The sequence below is a fragment of the Lathamus discolor genome, chromosome 8, assembly GCF_037157495.1.
Source record: "Lathamus discolor isolate bLatDis1 chromosome 8, bLatDis1.hap1, whole genome shotgun sequence".
NCBI lineage: Eukaryota > Metazoa > Chordata > Aves > Psittaciformes > Psittacidae > Lathamus > Lathamus discolor.
Genome location: NC_088891.1, coordinates 10,215,386 through 10,232,959, shown reverse-complemented (window position 1 = coordinate 10,232,959; position 17,574 = coordinate 10,215,386). Strand labels below are relative to the sequence as shown.

Below are 17,574 nucleotides of genomic sequence, written 5' to 3'. Positions count from 1 at the left end.
GGAAAGTTCATAATGCTGCAGTGAAGAGTGAGAAGAGAGGTTCATTAAACTAGCCTGCTCAAAGTATACACTTGTAAATAAGACATTAGTCATAAGAGTAAATGGAAACGTGGGGCTAATGAAAAACCAGTATTGCGGATTGATATGCTGAACAGAGCAATTTTTCTGGAAACTTTTATTATCCACTCTCTGCAATGGAACTTTTAATGTTTTAAAGATCTTTGTGTCTGGATTAGGAAGATAACATCATGACATATCATCTGTAAAAATTTTACATTTCAATTTTGTCAGGGGAAAAAGCACCAGATAGTGCTTACTGTCCTTAACTTAGGAGAAAAGCAAAGCCATAAAATCCTTTGAAGAATTCTGGAATGCAGCAACTGTTGACCCCTAGGTTTTGTTTTCATTGTTTTATCAAATTAAACACATTTTTTAAATTTATAGAAGCTGTGGCCTGTAGCTGTAAAGTGTTTGGCAGCAACTTTATTTTCATAAACAGCTTCAGCTTAAGGGTTGATCTCACAGGATATGTTTTACTGATATTAGCTGTCGGATACACAGAAGTACATTCAATTTTTTGTGTTTGTAGTTATGTGTTTGCAGTAAAAGAGATCGTAGATGCTGTACGATTTTCAAAACAGCAATAGATCTGTTTTGAATAAATGAGGTGTCATCTTCCATTGTTTCTACTCTTCTGCTCCAGCCATTGAAGTACAGTCAGAGTTCTGGCATGATTGGACTTTTCTACTGATTTTAAACTAGACACAAGGCTTCCTTGTCAGAGCTGTGAATGAAACATTTATGAGCACTGTTCTCTTCAACATCAAGTCAAATGGGGAGCCACCAACTGGCCAAAATGGCTGTCACATTTTCTGTCTTGAATAAGTTGGGTTTTTTTCCCCCATTAATGTCCAAGGAACAATCATTAATTATGAAGATAGACAAGTGCAAGAAATCTATTTTGAGCAGTTTCCATCAATATGACTTTTCATCATGACCATGAACTATGAGTCTTTTTGACAAATCCTGACTATGATATTCCTGGGTAAATTATTTTCCACATAGCAGATTGTCTCATTAGGGCTGCAAGCAGAGAGAACCCCGTAAGAGGCAGCAGATAGATGGGGTTTTTGTAGTTTCCAAACTACTGCACATACTGGAGGTCTGAATGCTTGTATTGACTTGGATCTACATTACACACTAATCAGTGGGCATGCTGTAAGAACAGTGTTAGAAACAGCATTCCTGCACAATGGGTTTGCATCACTGAAAATTAGATTAGCACTACTGTATAGAAAACGTTTAGTGTGGACTATTGTGTCAGAGGCTGACTGCAAGGAGAGGATATTCCTGATCAGTACCTTTTTAATCAGTGATGGGTCTTGATTGTTTAAGCAGTTTTTTAAATTAAAAGAAAACATTTGTAAGATACTTTTGTAGATATTTATTGTCTGATTTTAAAAGTGCAATATTTTTTGTACAGTGTTTAATAAAGATTTTTGGACATATATTTTTTCTTATTACCAAAATTTCTTATTCATGTTTTTGCTTATATTTAAAGTCTTCAAATGTTAACAAATAGCATTTTTTTGTTGCTTTAACTTTATCTTTGATTAAGTATGCATGCTATACAGAAGCAGTGCTGTAAATGTTTGTTATTGCAATTGGCATGACACTCCTCTGTAGATTTATTTTATTGCTTCTCCAATAACTGAAGATTTTACTTTCTTGAACGTAGTTTTGATATTTCTGAAATAAAGTCTAGTTTGATTATTCAACACTGTGATTACCGAGAGACTGTTTGTTACTGTGATTTTCACGGTAGCTATGCTTTCATTCCAAGTGTTATTTTATCAACCTGCTATGTCCATAATTCTGAGGTTTTACCAAAGCCAAGATTACTTCTTATTTTTGACAGCTTATCAGACATATTCTCAGCTTCATTAGAGTCTGCTTTGCGTTGCTATTAAGAGGCACCATAGATGTAACCTGACTGAAAAAGTGGGGAAGAGAATTTGCCAAAATCCAAATAAATCAGATCTGACTCATTGAAATCTTGAATCAGGATTCCGTAAAATGGTGAATAAAGTTACATTTCTTTGCTGCCTGCAATGTACTGCACCAAGCAGAGTTCATTTAGATCCAACAGAACAGCACTATGTTTTAAATTTAGTGGGTGATGGGAATAGCCAAGGCAAAAAATCTTGTTTCAGAATTTCCAATATGTGTAATAGTATTTAGAGAGTCTCATAAATAATATGAACAAGGAAAGCCTTCAAAAATTTATTAAATTGAAAATAAATGTCTAGCGATAAAATGGCAGTGTTTCAGTTATCCTAAATAGTAACACTGGAAAAGTGCATGGATCTATTTAATTCTCCTTTTGTGTCACCAATGGATTCTTTCTGTTCAGTCTGTATAGCAGTTCTGTGGAGCATGCTGTATAGCATACTGCCTGAAAAGCAGTTTCAGAATACCAATTGAATCCAGGAGTAATTTTTCTGCTTATACATCTTCGTTTAGCATGACATCATAAAATGCTTTTTAACAGCTGTTATTTTGAGAAATATTAATTTTCCAGCCTGGTGTTCATTTTGCCTGCTTCTCAGTAACATGTTGCTTATGAAAAAGTTGAGCTCAAGTATTGAATACCATCTGAAGGTTTATAATAGCATTTGATGTTTTTGCTGGAAGCACAATCAGTAGGTTGTGGCTCTTTCAACTGTAATGTAATAAAGGCTTCTCTCAGTATTAAGCTTGGGGGAAAACATTAGGGGTGAAATGAAAGGGAATATGTCCCCTCCACCCCAAAAAAGTCTTCAAACACATCTGCAGAGGAACTATTAAGTGTTTCTGAATATGCCCTCTACTTCCTCCCAAAAATTTTTGTACTGTGCTGGTAGGTGGCAGCAAATGACATTCCGTAACTTGAGGGGAAGTGACTTAAGAACTAAAAAAACATCTGTGAAAATTACAAAAAGCATGTGGGCTCACTCACAGACCCAGAGGAGGAGTGATTTTCAGCAGAACATGCACACGTAACTTCATGGATTTAGATTGCATTTCTCAATGAGTTTTTTTCCTCCCTAGAAAAGAGACCTTGCAGGATCTGAGGAAGGATATTCTGTAAACTTCTCATGAGGTACCAAGACTGTGTATAGGATACAGACTTGGGTAGGTGTAACTATGCACAGTTTTGACTTTGTTTTCCCAGTTGTGGCCAGAGAGAGAATGGCTCAAGTTTCATGAAGAAAAGGGTGTTTGTAGTTTGTTTTCTTCTGTGGTTTAGAAGGATGACGATGAATTGTACTTTTTCCTGTCCTACTTCTAGGTTATCACAGCGTTACATTGCCCTTGTTCAGTCTCAATCCAAAACGTCTTTACCAGCTGGGGACGTGAATAATCTTCAGAGAGAAAATGTTGAGTTGTTGTTTCTTTAACAGAGTCATATTACAAAAACACAAGACAAAGACAAACATTGCATAAAAGTAACTGATGCTTTAATAGTGTCTGGAGCTCTCTCATACAACACCTTTATGCACAGCTAACATACTCAGTTCAGCTTTCTTGCTTGCATAGGATCCAGTTCCTGCTTACAACGTGTATCCAGCATCAATCTTAGTCCTTTTATTGGTGGTTTGGCTATGAAGTAGGAGCACATAATTCTTTAGAACCCAAATGACTGCCCTATACCAATGTGTACAAGATCTGCAATACTGAAAAAAAAATCATACTGGAGTAACTGTGATAGAACATGATACTGTTAATCATAGAATTATTTATTGGGTCTTGCTTAAATCATTAACATAATTAAATTCATCCAGATTTCCCCAAATCAGTAAAAGATACATAGAGAAAATACTAAATATCTCATACAGAAGCATAATCACTGCATGTACGATTTCTGGAAAAATTTTGTTTCCTGTGTTTTTTAATAAGCAATTCTTTGAAGAGCAGACAGGCTCAAGCCAGGCTGTCTACAGATTCCTGCATCTTGGCTGGTATTTTTTTAACTGAGTTTGCACTCTTTTCTGTTATCTCTACATACACCTTTATAGTTTTCTGCCATTTTCCCCATCAGACTGACTCTATGTGAACTCAGGCAGTGATAACAGGCTGCTTGGCTTTAAAAATCAGATAGCAAGATCAAAACCTGCAGAGGGCGGATGTTAACTTTTTGAGCCTGATTCTTTCTGCTTCCTCACCATCTACCTTAAAAACTTGAAAAACAATCATCTTTGAAATCTGTTTGTAAAATTTTATTGAATTTGAAAACTGGGTTTAAAAATTACTCAGGTGAGAAGGTCACAGTGTGTCTGTGTGTCCAAAGCTACGTTTCCTTTGGGAGTGAGGCTGAAAAATCATGGTCAGGAAAATCAGGGAATAGAGTCTAATGATCGGCTTTTTATGTCTGGGTGATCTCAGCTATGTGTACAGGAGCAGAGAAAGGATACTTCTTATTAATTGCTGCTAGAAATTAGAAATTTGTGCTGTCTTCAGAACTGAATGAAGGAAAAATAATGATGACAAATGCTAAACCCGAGCTTTCAGGAATTCTGAGGTGTGATGGGATGCTATCTTATGATTTGGGCAGCAAAATGTAAAGAAAAAATATCTTCTTATCAGATTACTCAAAGTATTGAGATGAAAAACTGGACTGATGAGCTGTTTAGATCACAGCATTATTTGCTTACTATGAAAAGAAATTATGATCACAAGATACTTGCTATTTCACAAATACAATTTTGATTTGTGGAAAATCTGAAATAATTAAATGTACAATACCTATGCTTGAGATGGAGAGTAATAAAATTTGGGAAGTCAAGGAAACTAGAATGCGTGATCAGAAAATATATTCTGTATAAGGTGCATTATTCCTCTAAAATTTGGCAAATTTCTATTATTCTTGTAATTAATTTCTGGGTTTGCTTTCATTTCCTTCAAGCTATTAGTTTAAATACTTTTAAAAGCAAAATTTGCATTGTTTGCTTTCAGTGTTATTTTAAAGAGAAAAATTAACAAGTAGGGCTCCAATTCTTTAAACAGGGTGCTTGAAATACTGCAGTTTAGTATTATGACACAACAGCTATTTCCTTTGCAATAGGATTACTATCTGACTCGGAAAATTCTGGAGTACACTGGCGAAAGAATTTGTGACCATGAGAATCTGTGTTTACATAGACATAACCTGGAGGAGATGGATAATTTGCTGGGCAGATCTCCGGTTTCTTTGGAGTATATTCTGTGCGATACATAGTTTCATCTTGAAAAGGACCTGAATTAAGAGTTATAGCATGTACAGGTTTGAAACTTTGTGCTGGAGTGACCTGATGTGGTGTGTAATGAGATTTGAATGTAGTTAAATCATAAAATTTTCCCATAGGTTTGGGAATTTCCTGTTGTTTCTTAATAATCTCTTGCCGACAGGTACCCCAAGCTTTAAAGTCTTCTTTCGTAGTAGTACTCCCTTGAAAAGGGGCATTGGTTCTTCTTCTATTAGAAACTGGTCTTATGGGGAAAGCAGGAGAAATTTCATGCTTAATGTAATCAAGATGGCTTGTGGAGTTAAAATCGATGCTGCCTGGGGGTGGAACATACTCTCTGGTTTTGCGGACCTCAGGTAAGGAGACCAGCCATGGCTGAAAACGATCCTGGAATTCAGTGACTCCATTAAAACGAGCATTGGAGCCAACTTTTGCAATTTCAGGCTTGCAGCTTTTTGCAAGTTCCCCAGGTAGCCCTTTAAAATCATTCCGGTGGGTTGTGAGATCTACAAAGGGTTGGTTGCTTGGCTTGTACTCTTCTTTTGGTCTTACGAATTTTGGTTCCAGTTGATGAGCAATATAAGAAGTGCTATGGCTGGTAGCACCATTGAAAGGCACATCTGAAAGCTTGGCTACACAAGGAGGTTTAAAACTTTGTCTGGGATTCAATTCTCTAGGAACAAAGTCATCTTGAAACGTAGTAGAATTTCCAAACTTCTCTGTAGGTGGGTGGTATATACATACCGCTTTAGTAGCTTCCCTTCTTTGAACTTCCCATGACCTGTAGTCATCTTTAAAGCAAAACCAAAACTTCACCATACAAGTGTAATTACTTAAGACCATTCATCTAAAATTAAGCCAAATTATTCTGGTATTCAATCTTGCAAAACAAATACAATGGAGGTAAATGAGAATGGCAATGTTTTCTGTGTGTTTGTGATACAACAAAACTGTCTTCTATTATTGGTGTGATAAAAAAGGACAAAAAAAATGTAAATGATGTCCTATTTTGACTATATCCTCAAGAAAAATGTTGCATGTACATATTTAGTGTGTATAGAAAATAGCCTACTTGTATGTAGGCTAAATAGAGTATTTAAATTTCCTTATAAATTATTTTTAATTAGTAAATAAAACTAGAATGTATTTATACAAATGCATTTCTATCTAGCATAAGCTTAAGCTTAAAGAAACTAGTGAAATATAACTGGGGTTTTTTTGAGAGTCTTTTCCCCAAGTTTTACCCTTCCAACTCTTTCTCTCTGTCCTCTGTCCTCTGCTCACTTTGCACGAAGCATTCAATCTTTCTGTTTTAATAGCCCTATCTGATTCTTATTATTTCAACTATTTTGGCATTTTAACTACAACCAGCTTTTGCCTGAGATAGTCTAACTAAGCATATGTTAGAGTTTCTCTTCTTCTAGCCAAGAAAACCTTAGAGAAGGCTTTTTGTAGAACCTCTAGAGTGCTGAACATTTTGAGGCATTATCACCTGCTTTCTACGATGTCTTACTCTCTGGTCCAAACTAAAAAAATCCAGTTTCTGATATAGGTAATTCAGAATACTACCTTCATTTTGGTTATTTCTCTTTCTGAAGGTGGTATGTATTATTACCTTGATAGGTTGGTATGGTATCCAGTTTTCCTCCTGTAGTGTGTTTTCTCTCTAGAGGTCTTACTAATGTCACTGGTTCTATTTTATGAGCATTGTAATCTTTCTGGTATGTGGTTCCCAGTTCTATCTCTCCTGTCTTTGGTTTATATTCTTCTTGTACCTGAAAATGTTGCTTCACAATATTGTATGGTAAATAATCAGATCTGAAATGGAGAAAAAGAGAAACACCAGTTAAAAAACTTATTTTTTTCTGATGGAGGCACTTTTGTCATTTTTTCATTATATAGAAAAATGAGAATTTATAACGTTTACTCTGAAAAATCAATCTGAGGCTATATGTTAGAGGGATAGCAAGGAGGAAAGAAAACCATAGCACATAAAATACTGGTACATTACGTTAAAAGTATATGCAGTACACAGCCAATCTTGCAGAATGCGTTTGGCAATTTTAATACATACATGAAGTTTCACCTCTTGTCCTTGTAGCTGAAAGGAAAAAAAATGTATTAAAAGTATTCAAACTAAAGGTTTGTGCTCCTGTCACATTACTGAAAAGGAATGAGTGATGTCTTTTTCCTAACTACTTGAAAGATGCTCTTTAATTTTGTAAGCTTAACACCATCTGTACACTGACAGGACAGACCTACTGAACCGCTTTAGAGATGGTTTTCTTCAAACATCTAATCATTTAGAAGTGTTTGAATAAAATAAAAATAAAAAAAAAAATCTCTGATCCTTTTACTTAAGGTTTAATTTTCCCCCAGTCTCAGATTCCACACATGTATTACAGAAAGTTTCCCAGCTTGCCAGCTGGTTCATGCTAGACGAGATCTGGATTTCCAAAACAGGCTGAAAACAAGAACAAAAATTTTTGGTTATCTTTACAGGTTAGAGGATTCTCTAAAGCATGGAAATCCTGTTGTATGAGTGCTTCATGGTTTTTCAGTGACCTTTTTGTGATAACTGTATTTCTATATTCAAAATTTATACTTTTATATATGCTAAAAGTGTAAAAGATGCAATGGTTGCATTTTGAAAACGATTGCAATACAATGTTCAGTCCCCCTTAAAAAAGAAAATATAAAAAACTTTATGGAATAATTGTGAAACACATTGTTTCAAAACGCTTACTTAAAAGTTGTAATTCCTTCCATTTTCCCATGATGCACTTGGTACTCTTGTTTTGGCTTAAAGCTCCAGGGAGGAGAGATGTTGCTATACTTGGGGTATTTTTCCACATACTCTGTTGTGAGGCATGGCTGTTGTCCATTATCATAAATCCTTGTGGGTTTATGAAGGCAGCGATGGCGCCTGAGTAAAACACATCAGATGAGATCATTTTGAATAGTTTCATTTAAGGGAAAAAAATGTACTCTATCTATGGAGTGGATAATGGATGTGGAAGATTGAACGATGTCAGTTGCTGTGCTTAAAATGGTTTCTGAGTGATAAAACCCCCAAATCCTGTGCTGATGGCATAGGTCCCAGAGCACAGTATACTTGTGCAGTAATGAACAGCATCAGCATACAAGTTAGTCCTTAATAAAGAATATGAAGGATGGATACAGCTGATCTCAGTCCTCTAGATGATGCTACTGCCAAGATGCACCTTCTTCTCTTTTTTTTTTTTTAAATCTTTAGTAATATTGCTAGTCTTACATGTAAAAATAACTATGCTTCATTTATCCTCTCATATTGCCTCTTTTTGACTGTTTTCTCTCATTGCTTGCCTTTATTTCTGTGCCTCTGCTCACCTATTTTCACCACAACTCTTGATTAATGTTTTTTGATTAAAATTGTAGGGGTGTGAAATCTTCTCTGTGCTTCTAGAGCTCTGCAGGCCATTTCTGATTTTTCAAACCTTTTTTTTTTTAACAATGACTGACTAAATCCTCAATCCAAAATTATGTTTAGAAATAATGACATCTGTTTTTCAATTACACCTGCTTGACATTGCCTATTTTAATGAGACCATTGTGTTAAAAGGTGTTAAAAGATATATCATGACTTAATTTACTACTTATACCTGTTGTTTTGAGTAAATTTTGCATGCAGTTAAAATGTACCCATTATTTTCTATATTGCTGTAAAAACCTTGTTATTCTAATTTGCATAACACATCTCCGGCAGTTTGTTTCAAGCATAATTTTAAAATTTTATTTTGGCTGATGTGATTATTATTTAATCTCTCTTTTAAGGAGATATATCATGAAAAATGTTCCTCCTATTTGCAGCTGACAACTTGCAATACTGGTTCAGATATAAGGAAAGGGATATAACAATAAATACATGCTTAAAATAAATGTACTTTCTAAAATTCAGTACATGAAAAGTAAAAATGACAAGAAGGGTAAAACAGCACAGCTCTTTCTGGGTACGAATAAGTTCAAGTTTCAGGAAGGTAACTGAAAGGTCTTGTCGTGGTTTAAACCAATCCACACAGCTCGCCCACTCACGTCCGTCCGTTCCCCCCCCCCCCCGGCCCTCCCCAATCCCAGAGGGATGGGGAGGAGAATCAGGAGAATGTAACTCCCACGGGTTGAGATAGGAACAGCCCAGTAACTAAGGTATAACACAAATCACTGCTGCTACCACCAATAGTAATAATGATAAGAGAAACTAACAAGAGAATACGATACCACCGCCGAACGAGTTCGACCCCCCCCGAAGAGAGAGAGCCTGCCCTTCTGGGTAACTCCCAGTTACCCCCCTGGGCATGAGGTGCTGTGGTATGGAATACCTCTTTGGCTAGTTTGGGTCAGGTGTCCTGTCTCTGCTTCCTCCCGGCCTCCCCTTGTCCCCAGCAGAGCATGAGACTCACAAAGTCCTTGGCCAGAATAAACATTACTTAACAGCAATTAAAAACAATCGGTGTTATCAGCTCTCTGCCCAGGCTGGAAGTCAAAACACAGAGCTTGCACCAGTTACTAAGAAGGAGCAAAACAGCTCCTGGTAAACCCAGGACAGGTCTGAAGAGAAATTTATCTCACACTGAACACCGAAAATGGAAAAAAAAAAAAAAAAATAGCAAGGTAAAATAGAATACAGAAACAGACATGAAGGACTCCTGCTGGGAAAAGTAAAATGAAAGAAAAACCAAGCCAAACCCAACCAACCAATCGAAAAAACACTGAAAGAAGTTATCTGGAACCGGAAATCCCTAGAGCTTGTATTAGTTTGGGCTGCCTGACTTTGCCAGCTCAGTAGTTCAACAGATGAGAAATGAAGTAGCCCTGTATAAGAAGCCAGAATCTTTCAGAGCCTCAGGTGCTTACTCCTTTTCAATCAAGTCAACAGATAGTCAAGTAACAATTGAGACACCTATTCAGAACATAGAAGGGAAAGGAAAATGGAAAGAACAGGAAGAGTAAGAAAACAAGGAGGTGAGTGTATGCTGTTTCTCGGCACTTAAATAAAGACTTACTAAAATACCCAAACAAGCACAACTCAAAGTTTTTTATTTTTTTTAACTCCCAGTTCACATGCTATGATCTGAAAGACAGAAATTATGTACGGACACTGTATTTTTGAGATTCATCTACTTTCCTAGTAGGAAAGGGAGACCTGGTAATTTTTATTTGGCATGTGTATATATATGTGTGGACAGTATAAAGTTCTAAACATGCTGTATTTTAGAGAAATCTTCCTGGTTTTAACTCACATTTATTCAGAAATCTAGACCTTTATAATAATATAATAAAAGTGCAATGAGTGGGGAAAGGCTGACAATGAGAAGGGGGGGTTGGAATTAGATGATCTGAAGGTCCTTTCCAACCCGAACTATTCTATGATTCTACTATTAGATCTTTTTCTTTGCTTTGAAATCTCTTCTACAATGTTTATGTGTGGCCATATCCAGGTAACGCTGCCAAGCAACCAGTCATCCCTTAAAACAGAAACACTGTAACTGCAGTAAAGCAAACACAATGTGCTGCCTAAGCCAATAACGGCTTAAGATTTTATTGACTGTATGAACTTCAATTATGTTTACTTTAAACTGTGACTTTTGTGCATGTTTTATTCACTTATTTATATTGTTAAGCTGGGTTTTTGAAATGAAAATTTTTGGTTGCATTGAACCTTGTTTTGTGCTGTCAGATTGTGTTCTCTCGCCATCTTTACACTTGAGCCTTAAGCAGATTTGCTATCTTATTGCGAAAACAATGTGTTCCAATTCTTCGTTAATGTAGGATGTTTGAAATAAATTTATGGGACAAACTGCATCTATAGCCTTGGCCAAAAAGGACATTCTCAGCTTTACACGCTGCCTGTCTTTTACGCCTACGTACAGATAAAAAAAACCCATGATGAACAGATAGACAGACTTCTTGTGCAGAAGTACATAAGGTTCATGTCTGCCCTACAAATGTCAAAATGAAACCTGTAGTTCATGGTGCCATCTGCAGCCATAGGGTTGGCCCGGTACTTCCAAAACATAATGATCATGCTCTTGTGATCTTATGATGACTCTCATATGTATGTAGTAGTTAGATTTTTTTTCTTTTAATATTAAAAACTGAATCTTTGAATCCTAGGATGAGTATTTTTCAGCTTTTTTTTTTGTTTGCTTATTTTTTGTTTAGTTTTGTTTAGTTTTTTCTTCCCTTTGTTTGTTTATTTATTTCTTTAAATCTTAATGTAGAAATAGGAGAAATTGAAAATATTAACAGTACTGACTCCACACCTATGACCATCCATCTGAATTTTGCAAGGTTTAAATCACTTATGCTTTTGGGAAACCTAACTCATGACTTTTTTTACCTGTGTCATTGATGATAATGCTTATACCACCATAACAGTGATTTGTAAAGAAAATTGCCTGCTGTACCCTCTCACACCAGCCTTCCTGGGCCAGAGAGGCTACAGCAGCATGATGAACTGCGTGTCTCCATATGTGATCTTAGAACTTAAAGAAACAGTGGGGCTCTTCTTCCAAGTGGAGACTATTACTGGATGTGATATATTAAATATATTTTAATATGTTAATATATTTTAAAGGCCATAGTTCTTGCACAGGTTTCTGTCAAGGTTGATTTAGCCAGAAAACAAACAAACAAACTCTTTTGAGGGTTTCTTTGAAGCCCTCGGTAAAAGTTGATTCTGCTTCATGGGGAAGCCTGATCCTGCAGTCTTGTCTAGTTGGCTTTGACAGACTTTAATGCTTTCAATATCTGCTTTTTTCCCCTACCCTATTTAAGCACAAACATACTACTTCACATTCACCGAGAAGGCCCCTTTAGAAAGAAACGGAACCCAGAAGCTGTTGAAATAGGAAAGTTTGTGCCATCCCACCGCTGAGGACGCTACCCACGGCCCCCACGGGAGTGGGGCGGGTGAGGGGGAAGAGACGAGGGGTACTTCTGTGGGGCCGTAGTGCCGAGGGGGACCCGCTCCGGGGGACCCCGGCGTCGCTTACCCGCAGCTGCAGATCTCGCACAGGCACCGCGGCCGCCCCATGCTGCCCGAGCCGCGCCGACCGGTAACCAGGGAAGCGCTGCGTTGCGCGGCAACAGCGGCGTCCTCGCCGTGCGCGGCCTCCGCCGGCATCCGTCGGGCGTCACGCACGGGCGGGGCGGAGCGGGACGCGCGGGCTTCCGGGTTCGGCGGCGGAGCTCTTAGGGACGGCGGGGGAGCCCCCCGCACCGCGCACCGGTGAGGGGCCGCGGGAGCGGCGCGGCCTCCCCCTTCCTCACCTCAGACCCTTAAGGCACTCGGGCTCAGCGCCTCTGGTCGAGGCGTGGGCGCACCAGGGGAGCTCCGCGTCCCTCTCCTGGCCGTCGGCCCCTGTGGTGGCTGTGCGCCGGTGAAGCGCGGGAGGGTGCGAGCTGCGCCGAGGGAGGCGGTGGTAGCGGTGTCCCTGTGTGGGAGCTGCGGCCGGTTGTACCTCCCGGGGCAGCTTCGGGGGCACGGAGCCGCGGGACTGTGCGAGCGTAGGAAACGAGAAACTGACCAACGCCAGCCTCCCGCTGCGCGTCCAGGGCACGGCCCCAGCCCTGTCAGTTTCAGCTGTCCGGGCGGAGGGCGCATGGTGGCCGAGCGGCGCGGCGTGACGCGCTCCTTGTGCCGGAGGTTTCACCGATGAGTAACAGCCGCAGCTGGCGTAATAGTTAAAAGAAAAAGGCTGTTTCTGAAGTTGTCTCCTAAGTAAAACACTTCCCTCCGTTCACAGTTAGGTAACCATGGTCCTCACAAGTGTGGGAAAGATGGTTGGCCTCCAGAAGAAGGCTTCTGGAATCCGGAATATCTGTATATTGGCCCATGTGGATCATGGTAAGACCTGTTTGTGGTTGGCAGGAAGCACCTCGTGAGGAAAAGCATGTGTGTGATGGTGGTGTGATGTTTGGGTCGCTGTTTTAAAGCAATAGGTTTTCACAGCTTTAGCTTTAAACTGCCTTAAATCCTCATTCTGAGAATTAAATTTGCTTTATGCCAATTTCTGTTGCCTTGATGCAGTTTTTTAGAATTTAAGAGAGTATTGCACTGTAATAATTTGGAGTAGTTGAAACTGAATGTTTTCTACTTCTGTGCTGCTGAATGTTGGCATAAACAAAATACATGGGTGTTACATTTTCAATGTTTATTTAAGGGAAGAAGTTTGTTATGTAAGTGGAAATGTGTCTAATTGCATGATCTGTTAAGGTTCTGATGTACTTCTGATGTTTGTTATTTCAACTGCGTTTCTAGTCATGAAAGGGTAAGGTTGCATCCACTCTTCAAAAATAAGCTTGTGTGTACCTAACAGGTCAAGTTGAATAATCAATTTCGTTTGAAGTTGTATGTTTGTGGCATTTTGAAGCCTTTATTAATGTTGGTATCTTAGAACACAAGATGTCACCATTCATAATAGCATTGTATCCCTTTCCACTGTCTCTATTAATTTAAACTGTTTTTCTTTTCAGGCAAAACTACTCTAGCTGATTGTCTAATTTCTAGCAATGGAATAATCTCCAGCCGCTTGGCAGGCAAGGTAGTGTTTTACTGTCATTTATAACAAACTTCTGGTGTGTACATGCTGCAGTTGTGAATCAGAGATAAGTAAGGAAATTCTCTTCTTAGTCTTGCTCAACCTCATTTTCTCACAGTTGTACTTCTTGGCTTGTGAAGATAATTCTACAGATTTATCGTCTCTTCTTTTGTTTCTGTATTCAGCTGAGATATCTAGACAGTAGAGAAGATGAACAGATCCGAGGGATAACCATGAAATCTAGTGCAATTTCACTGCACTTTGTGAAAGGTAAGTTGTTGACACTGGCGAGTATAAGCTTTAATACATATTTTGGTTAATTTTCACTGTCTCTTTGTTGGTTTTGTTGAGATCTTTTTGTATGCAACTTTTCCTTTTGTGTTTCTCAGTGCTAGGCTATGATGCTGCAAAGGCTTAGGCATCTATTTATTCAACTGTTAGCCAGGAAAAGTTCTGTCTCAGGGTTACAGACACCATCTTCAATCATATCTCTGAGTGGCGGCTATAGGAATAGTTGCCTTTATCTTTTTATTTTAGCTCTTAATATTCATATTTTGATCTTAACTCTTGAAATTATGTTGCTTGAAGGCAAGACCTTCTTTTAAAACCCAACAAATTTAAGATGATTTTGTAGTTTAGTATACTTCTGTGTCAAGGTGCCTATTACACTGCTATAAATTGTTCAGAGGGGTTTTTTTATAGTATAGTTACAGTGCCATCTTTTTTATGACTCCATGTTCCTCACTAGTCTTATCCTCAGCTAAGCAAATGGAAAACATGGAATACATTACTAACAGGCTTGTGCAGAAAAAAGAATAGCTGTTTCCGTGAACAGAAAAGCCACTGTTAGTCATTCCATTTCAGCTACAGCTGATTATAAAAAATAGTTGAAAATCAATGATCTTCCAGCTCAGTATTGTAAATTGGCTGTTTTATTGTTGACTCTTTTAATGGTTGAAACTTCTTATGTCTGTTGTTTTTCTGTTGTATTGAAATTTAGACTCCAGTATAACCCCTTAAACAGGAAAGTTGTTTAATCTTTTTTTGGTTATGGTTGATGACAAATGTAGTGAGTTCATTAAAAGTTGACTGGAGTCTCCACTAAGCAGCTTTTTTTTTTTCTTCGGGAAGTAGTGTAGAAATTATTAAAATCTTCTCCTGTACTGATATCTTGAAGACATTCTACTAATATGGAGTCAAAACCATGTTTTAAAAAGAACATGAGGATGAAATGAGGTATTTGATCAAGAATATAGGGTTTATTTTAATGACATCCTGTCATGATTAATCTTCAAAATGCAGACTAATGCAGTCAGTTTTGTTTTAGCTAGTGATCTACTTGTAATGCTACTATAAGCTTGTTCAGGGTTAGGGTTTTTGATTTTGATTGGTTGCTTTGGTTTTGTTTTTAAATTCCTGGAAGTAATTGGGTTCTAAAAGATGAAGACTGGTATAAAGAGTGAAATTAAACCAAAGCCACTAGATGTTACTCTGCTCACAGTTGTCCTGTTTCACTGGAGTTTTTCTTAAGTGTAATGCTTACTGTAGATATGGTCCTTAGAAATTGCTAATAACTTAAGTAGTGTAACCAGGTGGCTGAAAGAAATGTTTTTAAAAAGTGCTCTGAAATGCTAATTTATTGTTTGATCCTAGGTGATGAGGAGTATCTGATTAATTTAATAGACTCCCCAGGGCACGTGGATTTTTCTTCAGAAGTATCTACTGCTGTCCGACTCTGTGATGGTTGCATCATAGTGGTGGATGCTGTTGAAGGAGTCTGTCCACAGGTGAAATTAAGTATATTAAATAGAGAAAGAAGGTAGAGAACATAAAGCAAAGTCTTAAGTGTATTATTTAGAAATAAAAGATGAGCTGGTTTAAGAAATTTTGTAAAACATTTAATAAATGACACTGTACTTGAGGTATGAAAGGGTAGTTAGTTTCAGAGTTGTGCTGAAAAACTGAGAAGTGCTGCTGAGTGGGTCTAGTGACATAGGGTTGAAACAGTGAGTATTACATACTTCTTAAGTAGTGGAACATTTGTATTGAAAAATAAATGTCTTAAGAGGAATTAATTTCATATCCTTACATGTGCTCATAGGGTATTGAAGAAATATGCAAAATAACATCTTTGCTTTTTTCATGGCGTACTTTTTATAAAGAGTGTTATGTTGTTGCGAGCGTTTCTGCTGTGAAACTGCCATTCTGCAGAATTTTATAATAACTAATGCTATGTAATCAAATTTCTGGTTTGACTGTCAGACTGTCCTTTACTATCTGTTTAATTAAATTTTAGAATTATATTGTAATTTTCTTTAACTTTTGTGGTATCAAGCCTTCTGTATTTTTTTTTTTTCTTAACAACTTCCTTCTTAATAGACTCAAGCAGTTCTGCGGCAAGCATGGCTAGAAAATATACGTCCAGTATTGGTGATCAATAAAATTGATCGCTTGATTGTGGAGCTCAAGCTCACCCCTCAGGAAGCATACTCGCACCTTAAGAACATCTTAGAACAGGTATTGGTACTATTGTGTTATGTTCACACAGCAGATTTTGTTGAGGGTTTCTTCTTCCCTCTTTTCTCAATTTTTGAATTGAGAGATGCTGTGATTTTCACTGCTTTATAGCTGCAATAAATTTAGTCCAGCAGAACCATTTTTTTCAAGCATCATAACATCTAGTCTAATATTAAACACTGAGATACATTCATTTCTGGTCAGGCTTGATTTTTATTCAGAATCTTCATTCAGGAGAATTCTTTTATTCAGGAAGAATCTTCAGTTTTAGATTAATACTGTGAATGTTTTGTTCTTCCTATTAAATTGGCTCAACTTCTTTGAAGATAGACAAATAATGCATTTCAGCTGCTTCTGATATTGATGGGTTTATGCATGCATGAAGTTAATTAATCTTTTAAGTCATAAATTAAGTTACTTTCAAACTTTGTGATTTGGTTGCCCCCCTGAACTTATTTTAGGAACTTATCTGCCTAGTTTCTCTTTGTCCTCCTGTTGTTACTGCCAACAAACAAACAAGTTTCTATTTCACCATTTGTTGTTCTGAGACACACAGAGTATCATGTGTAATACACTTTGTCTCTTTCAGTCCTGATGTGGCTGACTTTGAGTTGGAATGTGCATGGTATTTAAGTAAAAATTTTAGTCTCATCAAACTCCCTGTTGTGTTCAGATGGGCAGGATTAGACACACAAGGTCTGTGCTTTAAATTGCAAAATGAATCACAGGCATGCTGTCTTAAAAAAATCCAAACTTCTCTTTATATTTTGGCGGGGAGAGGGAATTGCATTTTAATTGCAAGGGTTGTGAAAGAGTGATTGAATCTTGCGGTGTTCTATGTATCCTTCTGTAGATCAATGCTGTCACTGGAGCACTCTTTACCTCTAAAGTCTTAGAAGAAAGAGCTGAGAAGGAAACAGAAAGTGAAAATGTTTCAGACACTGCACCAGGAGATCAAATTTATGACTGGAGTGCTGGATTGGAAGATACTGATGATTCACATCTCTATTTTTCACCAGACCATGGAAATGTGGTGTTTGCCAGTGCAATTGATGGCTGGGGTTTTGGGTAAGCCTGGGGTTTAGTTAATGACTTTTTAATTAATTATAGTGGTTAATCTTGAAGTATTTTCAGTTGTTTTATATTTCTGAAGATTTTTTTATTTTTATTTTTCTGGGATATGTAACTGTATATAATCAGTTCTAATATGTTAA

The 17,574-nt window shown here is 37.6% G+C and overlaps 2 protein-coding genes across 2 annotated transcripts in view; one reads left to right on the top strand and one right to left on the bottom strand.

Moving 5' to 3' along the window:
- Positions 1-3,550: 3,550 nt before the first annotated feature.
- On the bottom strand, positions 3,551-12,414 carry SAXO2 (stabilizer of axonemal microtubules 2). The gene is made up of 4 exons (XM_065688305.1): positions 12,296-12,414; positions 8,011-8,190; positions 6,880-7,082; positions 3,551-6,055 (listed from the first exon to the last, which is right to left on the bottom strand). The coding sequence occupies exons 1-4, from the start codon at positions 12,334-12,336 to the stop codon at positions 5,073-5,075; spliced, it is 1,407 nt and encodes a 468-aa protein (XP_065544377.1). The 5' UTR covers positions 12,337-12,414; the 3' UTR covers positions 3,551-5,072.
- Positions 12,415-12,449: 35 nt separating this feature from the next.
- The window catches only part of EFL1 (elongation factor like GTPase 1), a 76,814-nt gene continuing 71,689 nt past the window's right edge, over positions 12,450-17,574 (top strand). The window contains exons 1-7 of the mRNA XM_065688219.1: positions 12,450-12,531; positions 13,049-13,149; positions 13,779-13,846; positions 14,029-14,113; positions 15,497-15,630; positions 16,223-16,360; positions 17,214-17,428. Coding sequence (XP_065544291.1) covers positions 13,059-13,149; positions 13,779-13,846; positions 14,029-14,113; positions 15,497-15,630; positions 16,223-16,360; positions 17,214-17,428 — 731 coding nt within the window. The 5' untranslated portion in view covers positions 12,450-12,531; positions 13,049-13,058. The remainder of the gene's footprint in view (positions 12,532-13,048; positions 13,150-13,778; positions 13,847-14,028; positions 14,114-15,496; positions 15,631-16,222; positions 16,361-17,213; positions 17,429-17,574) is intronic.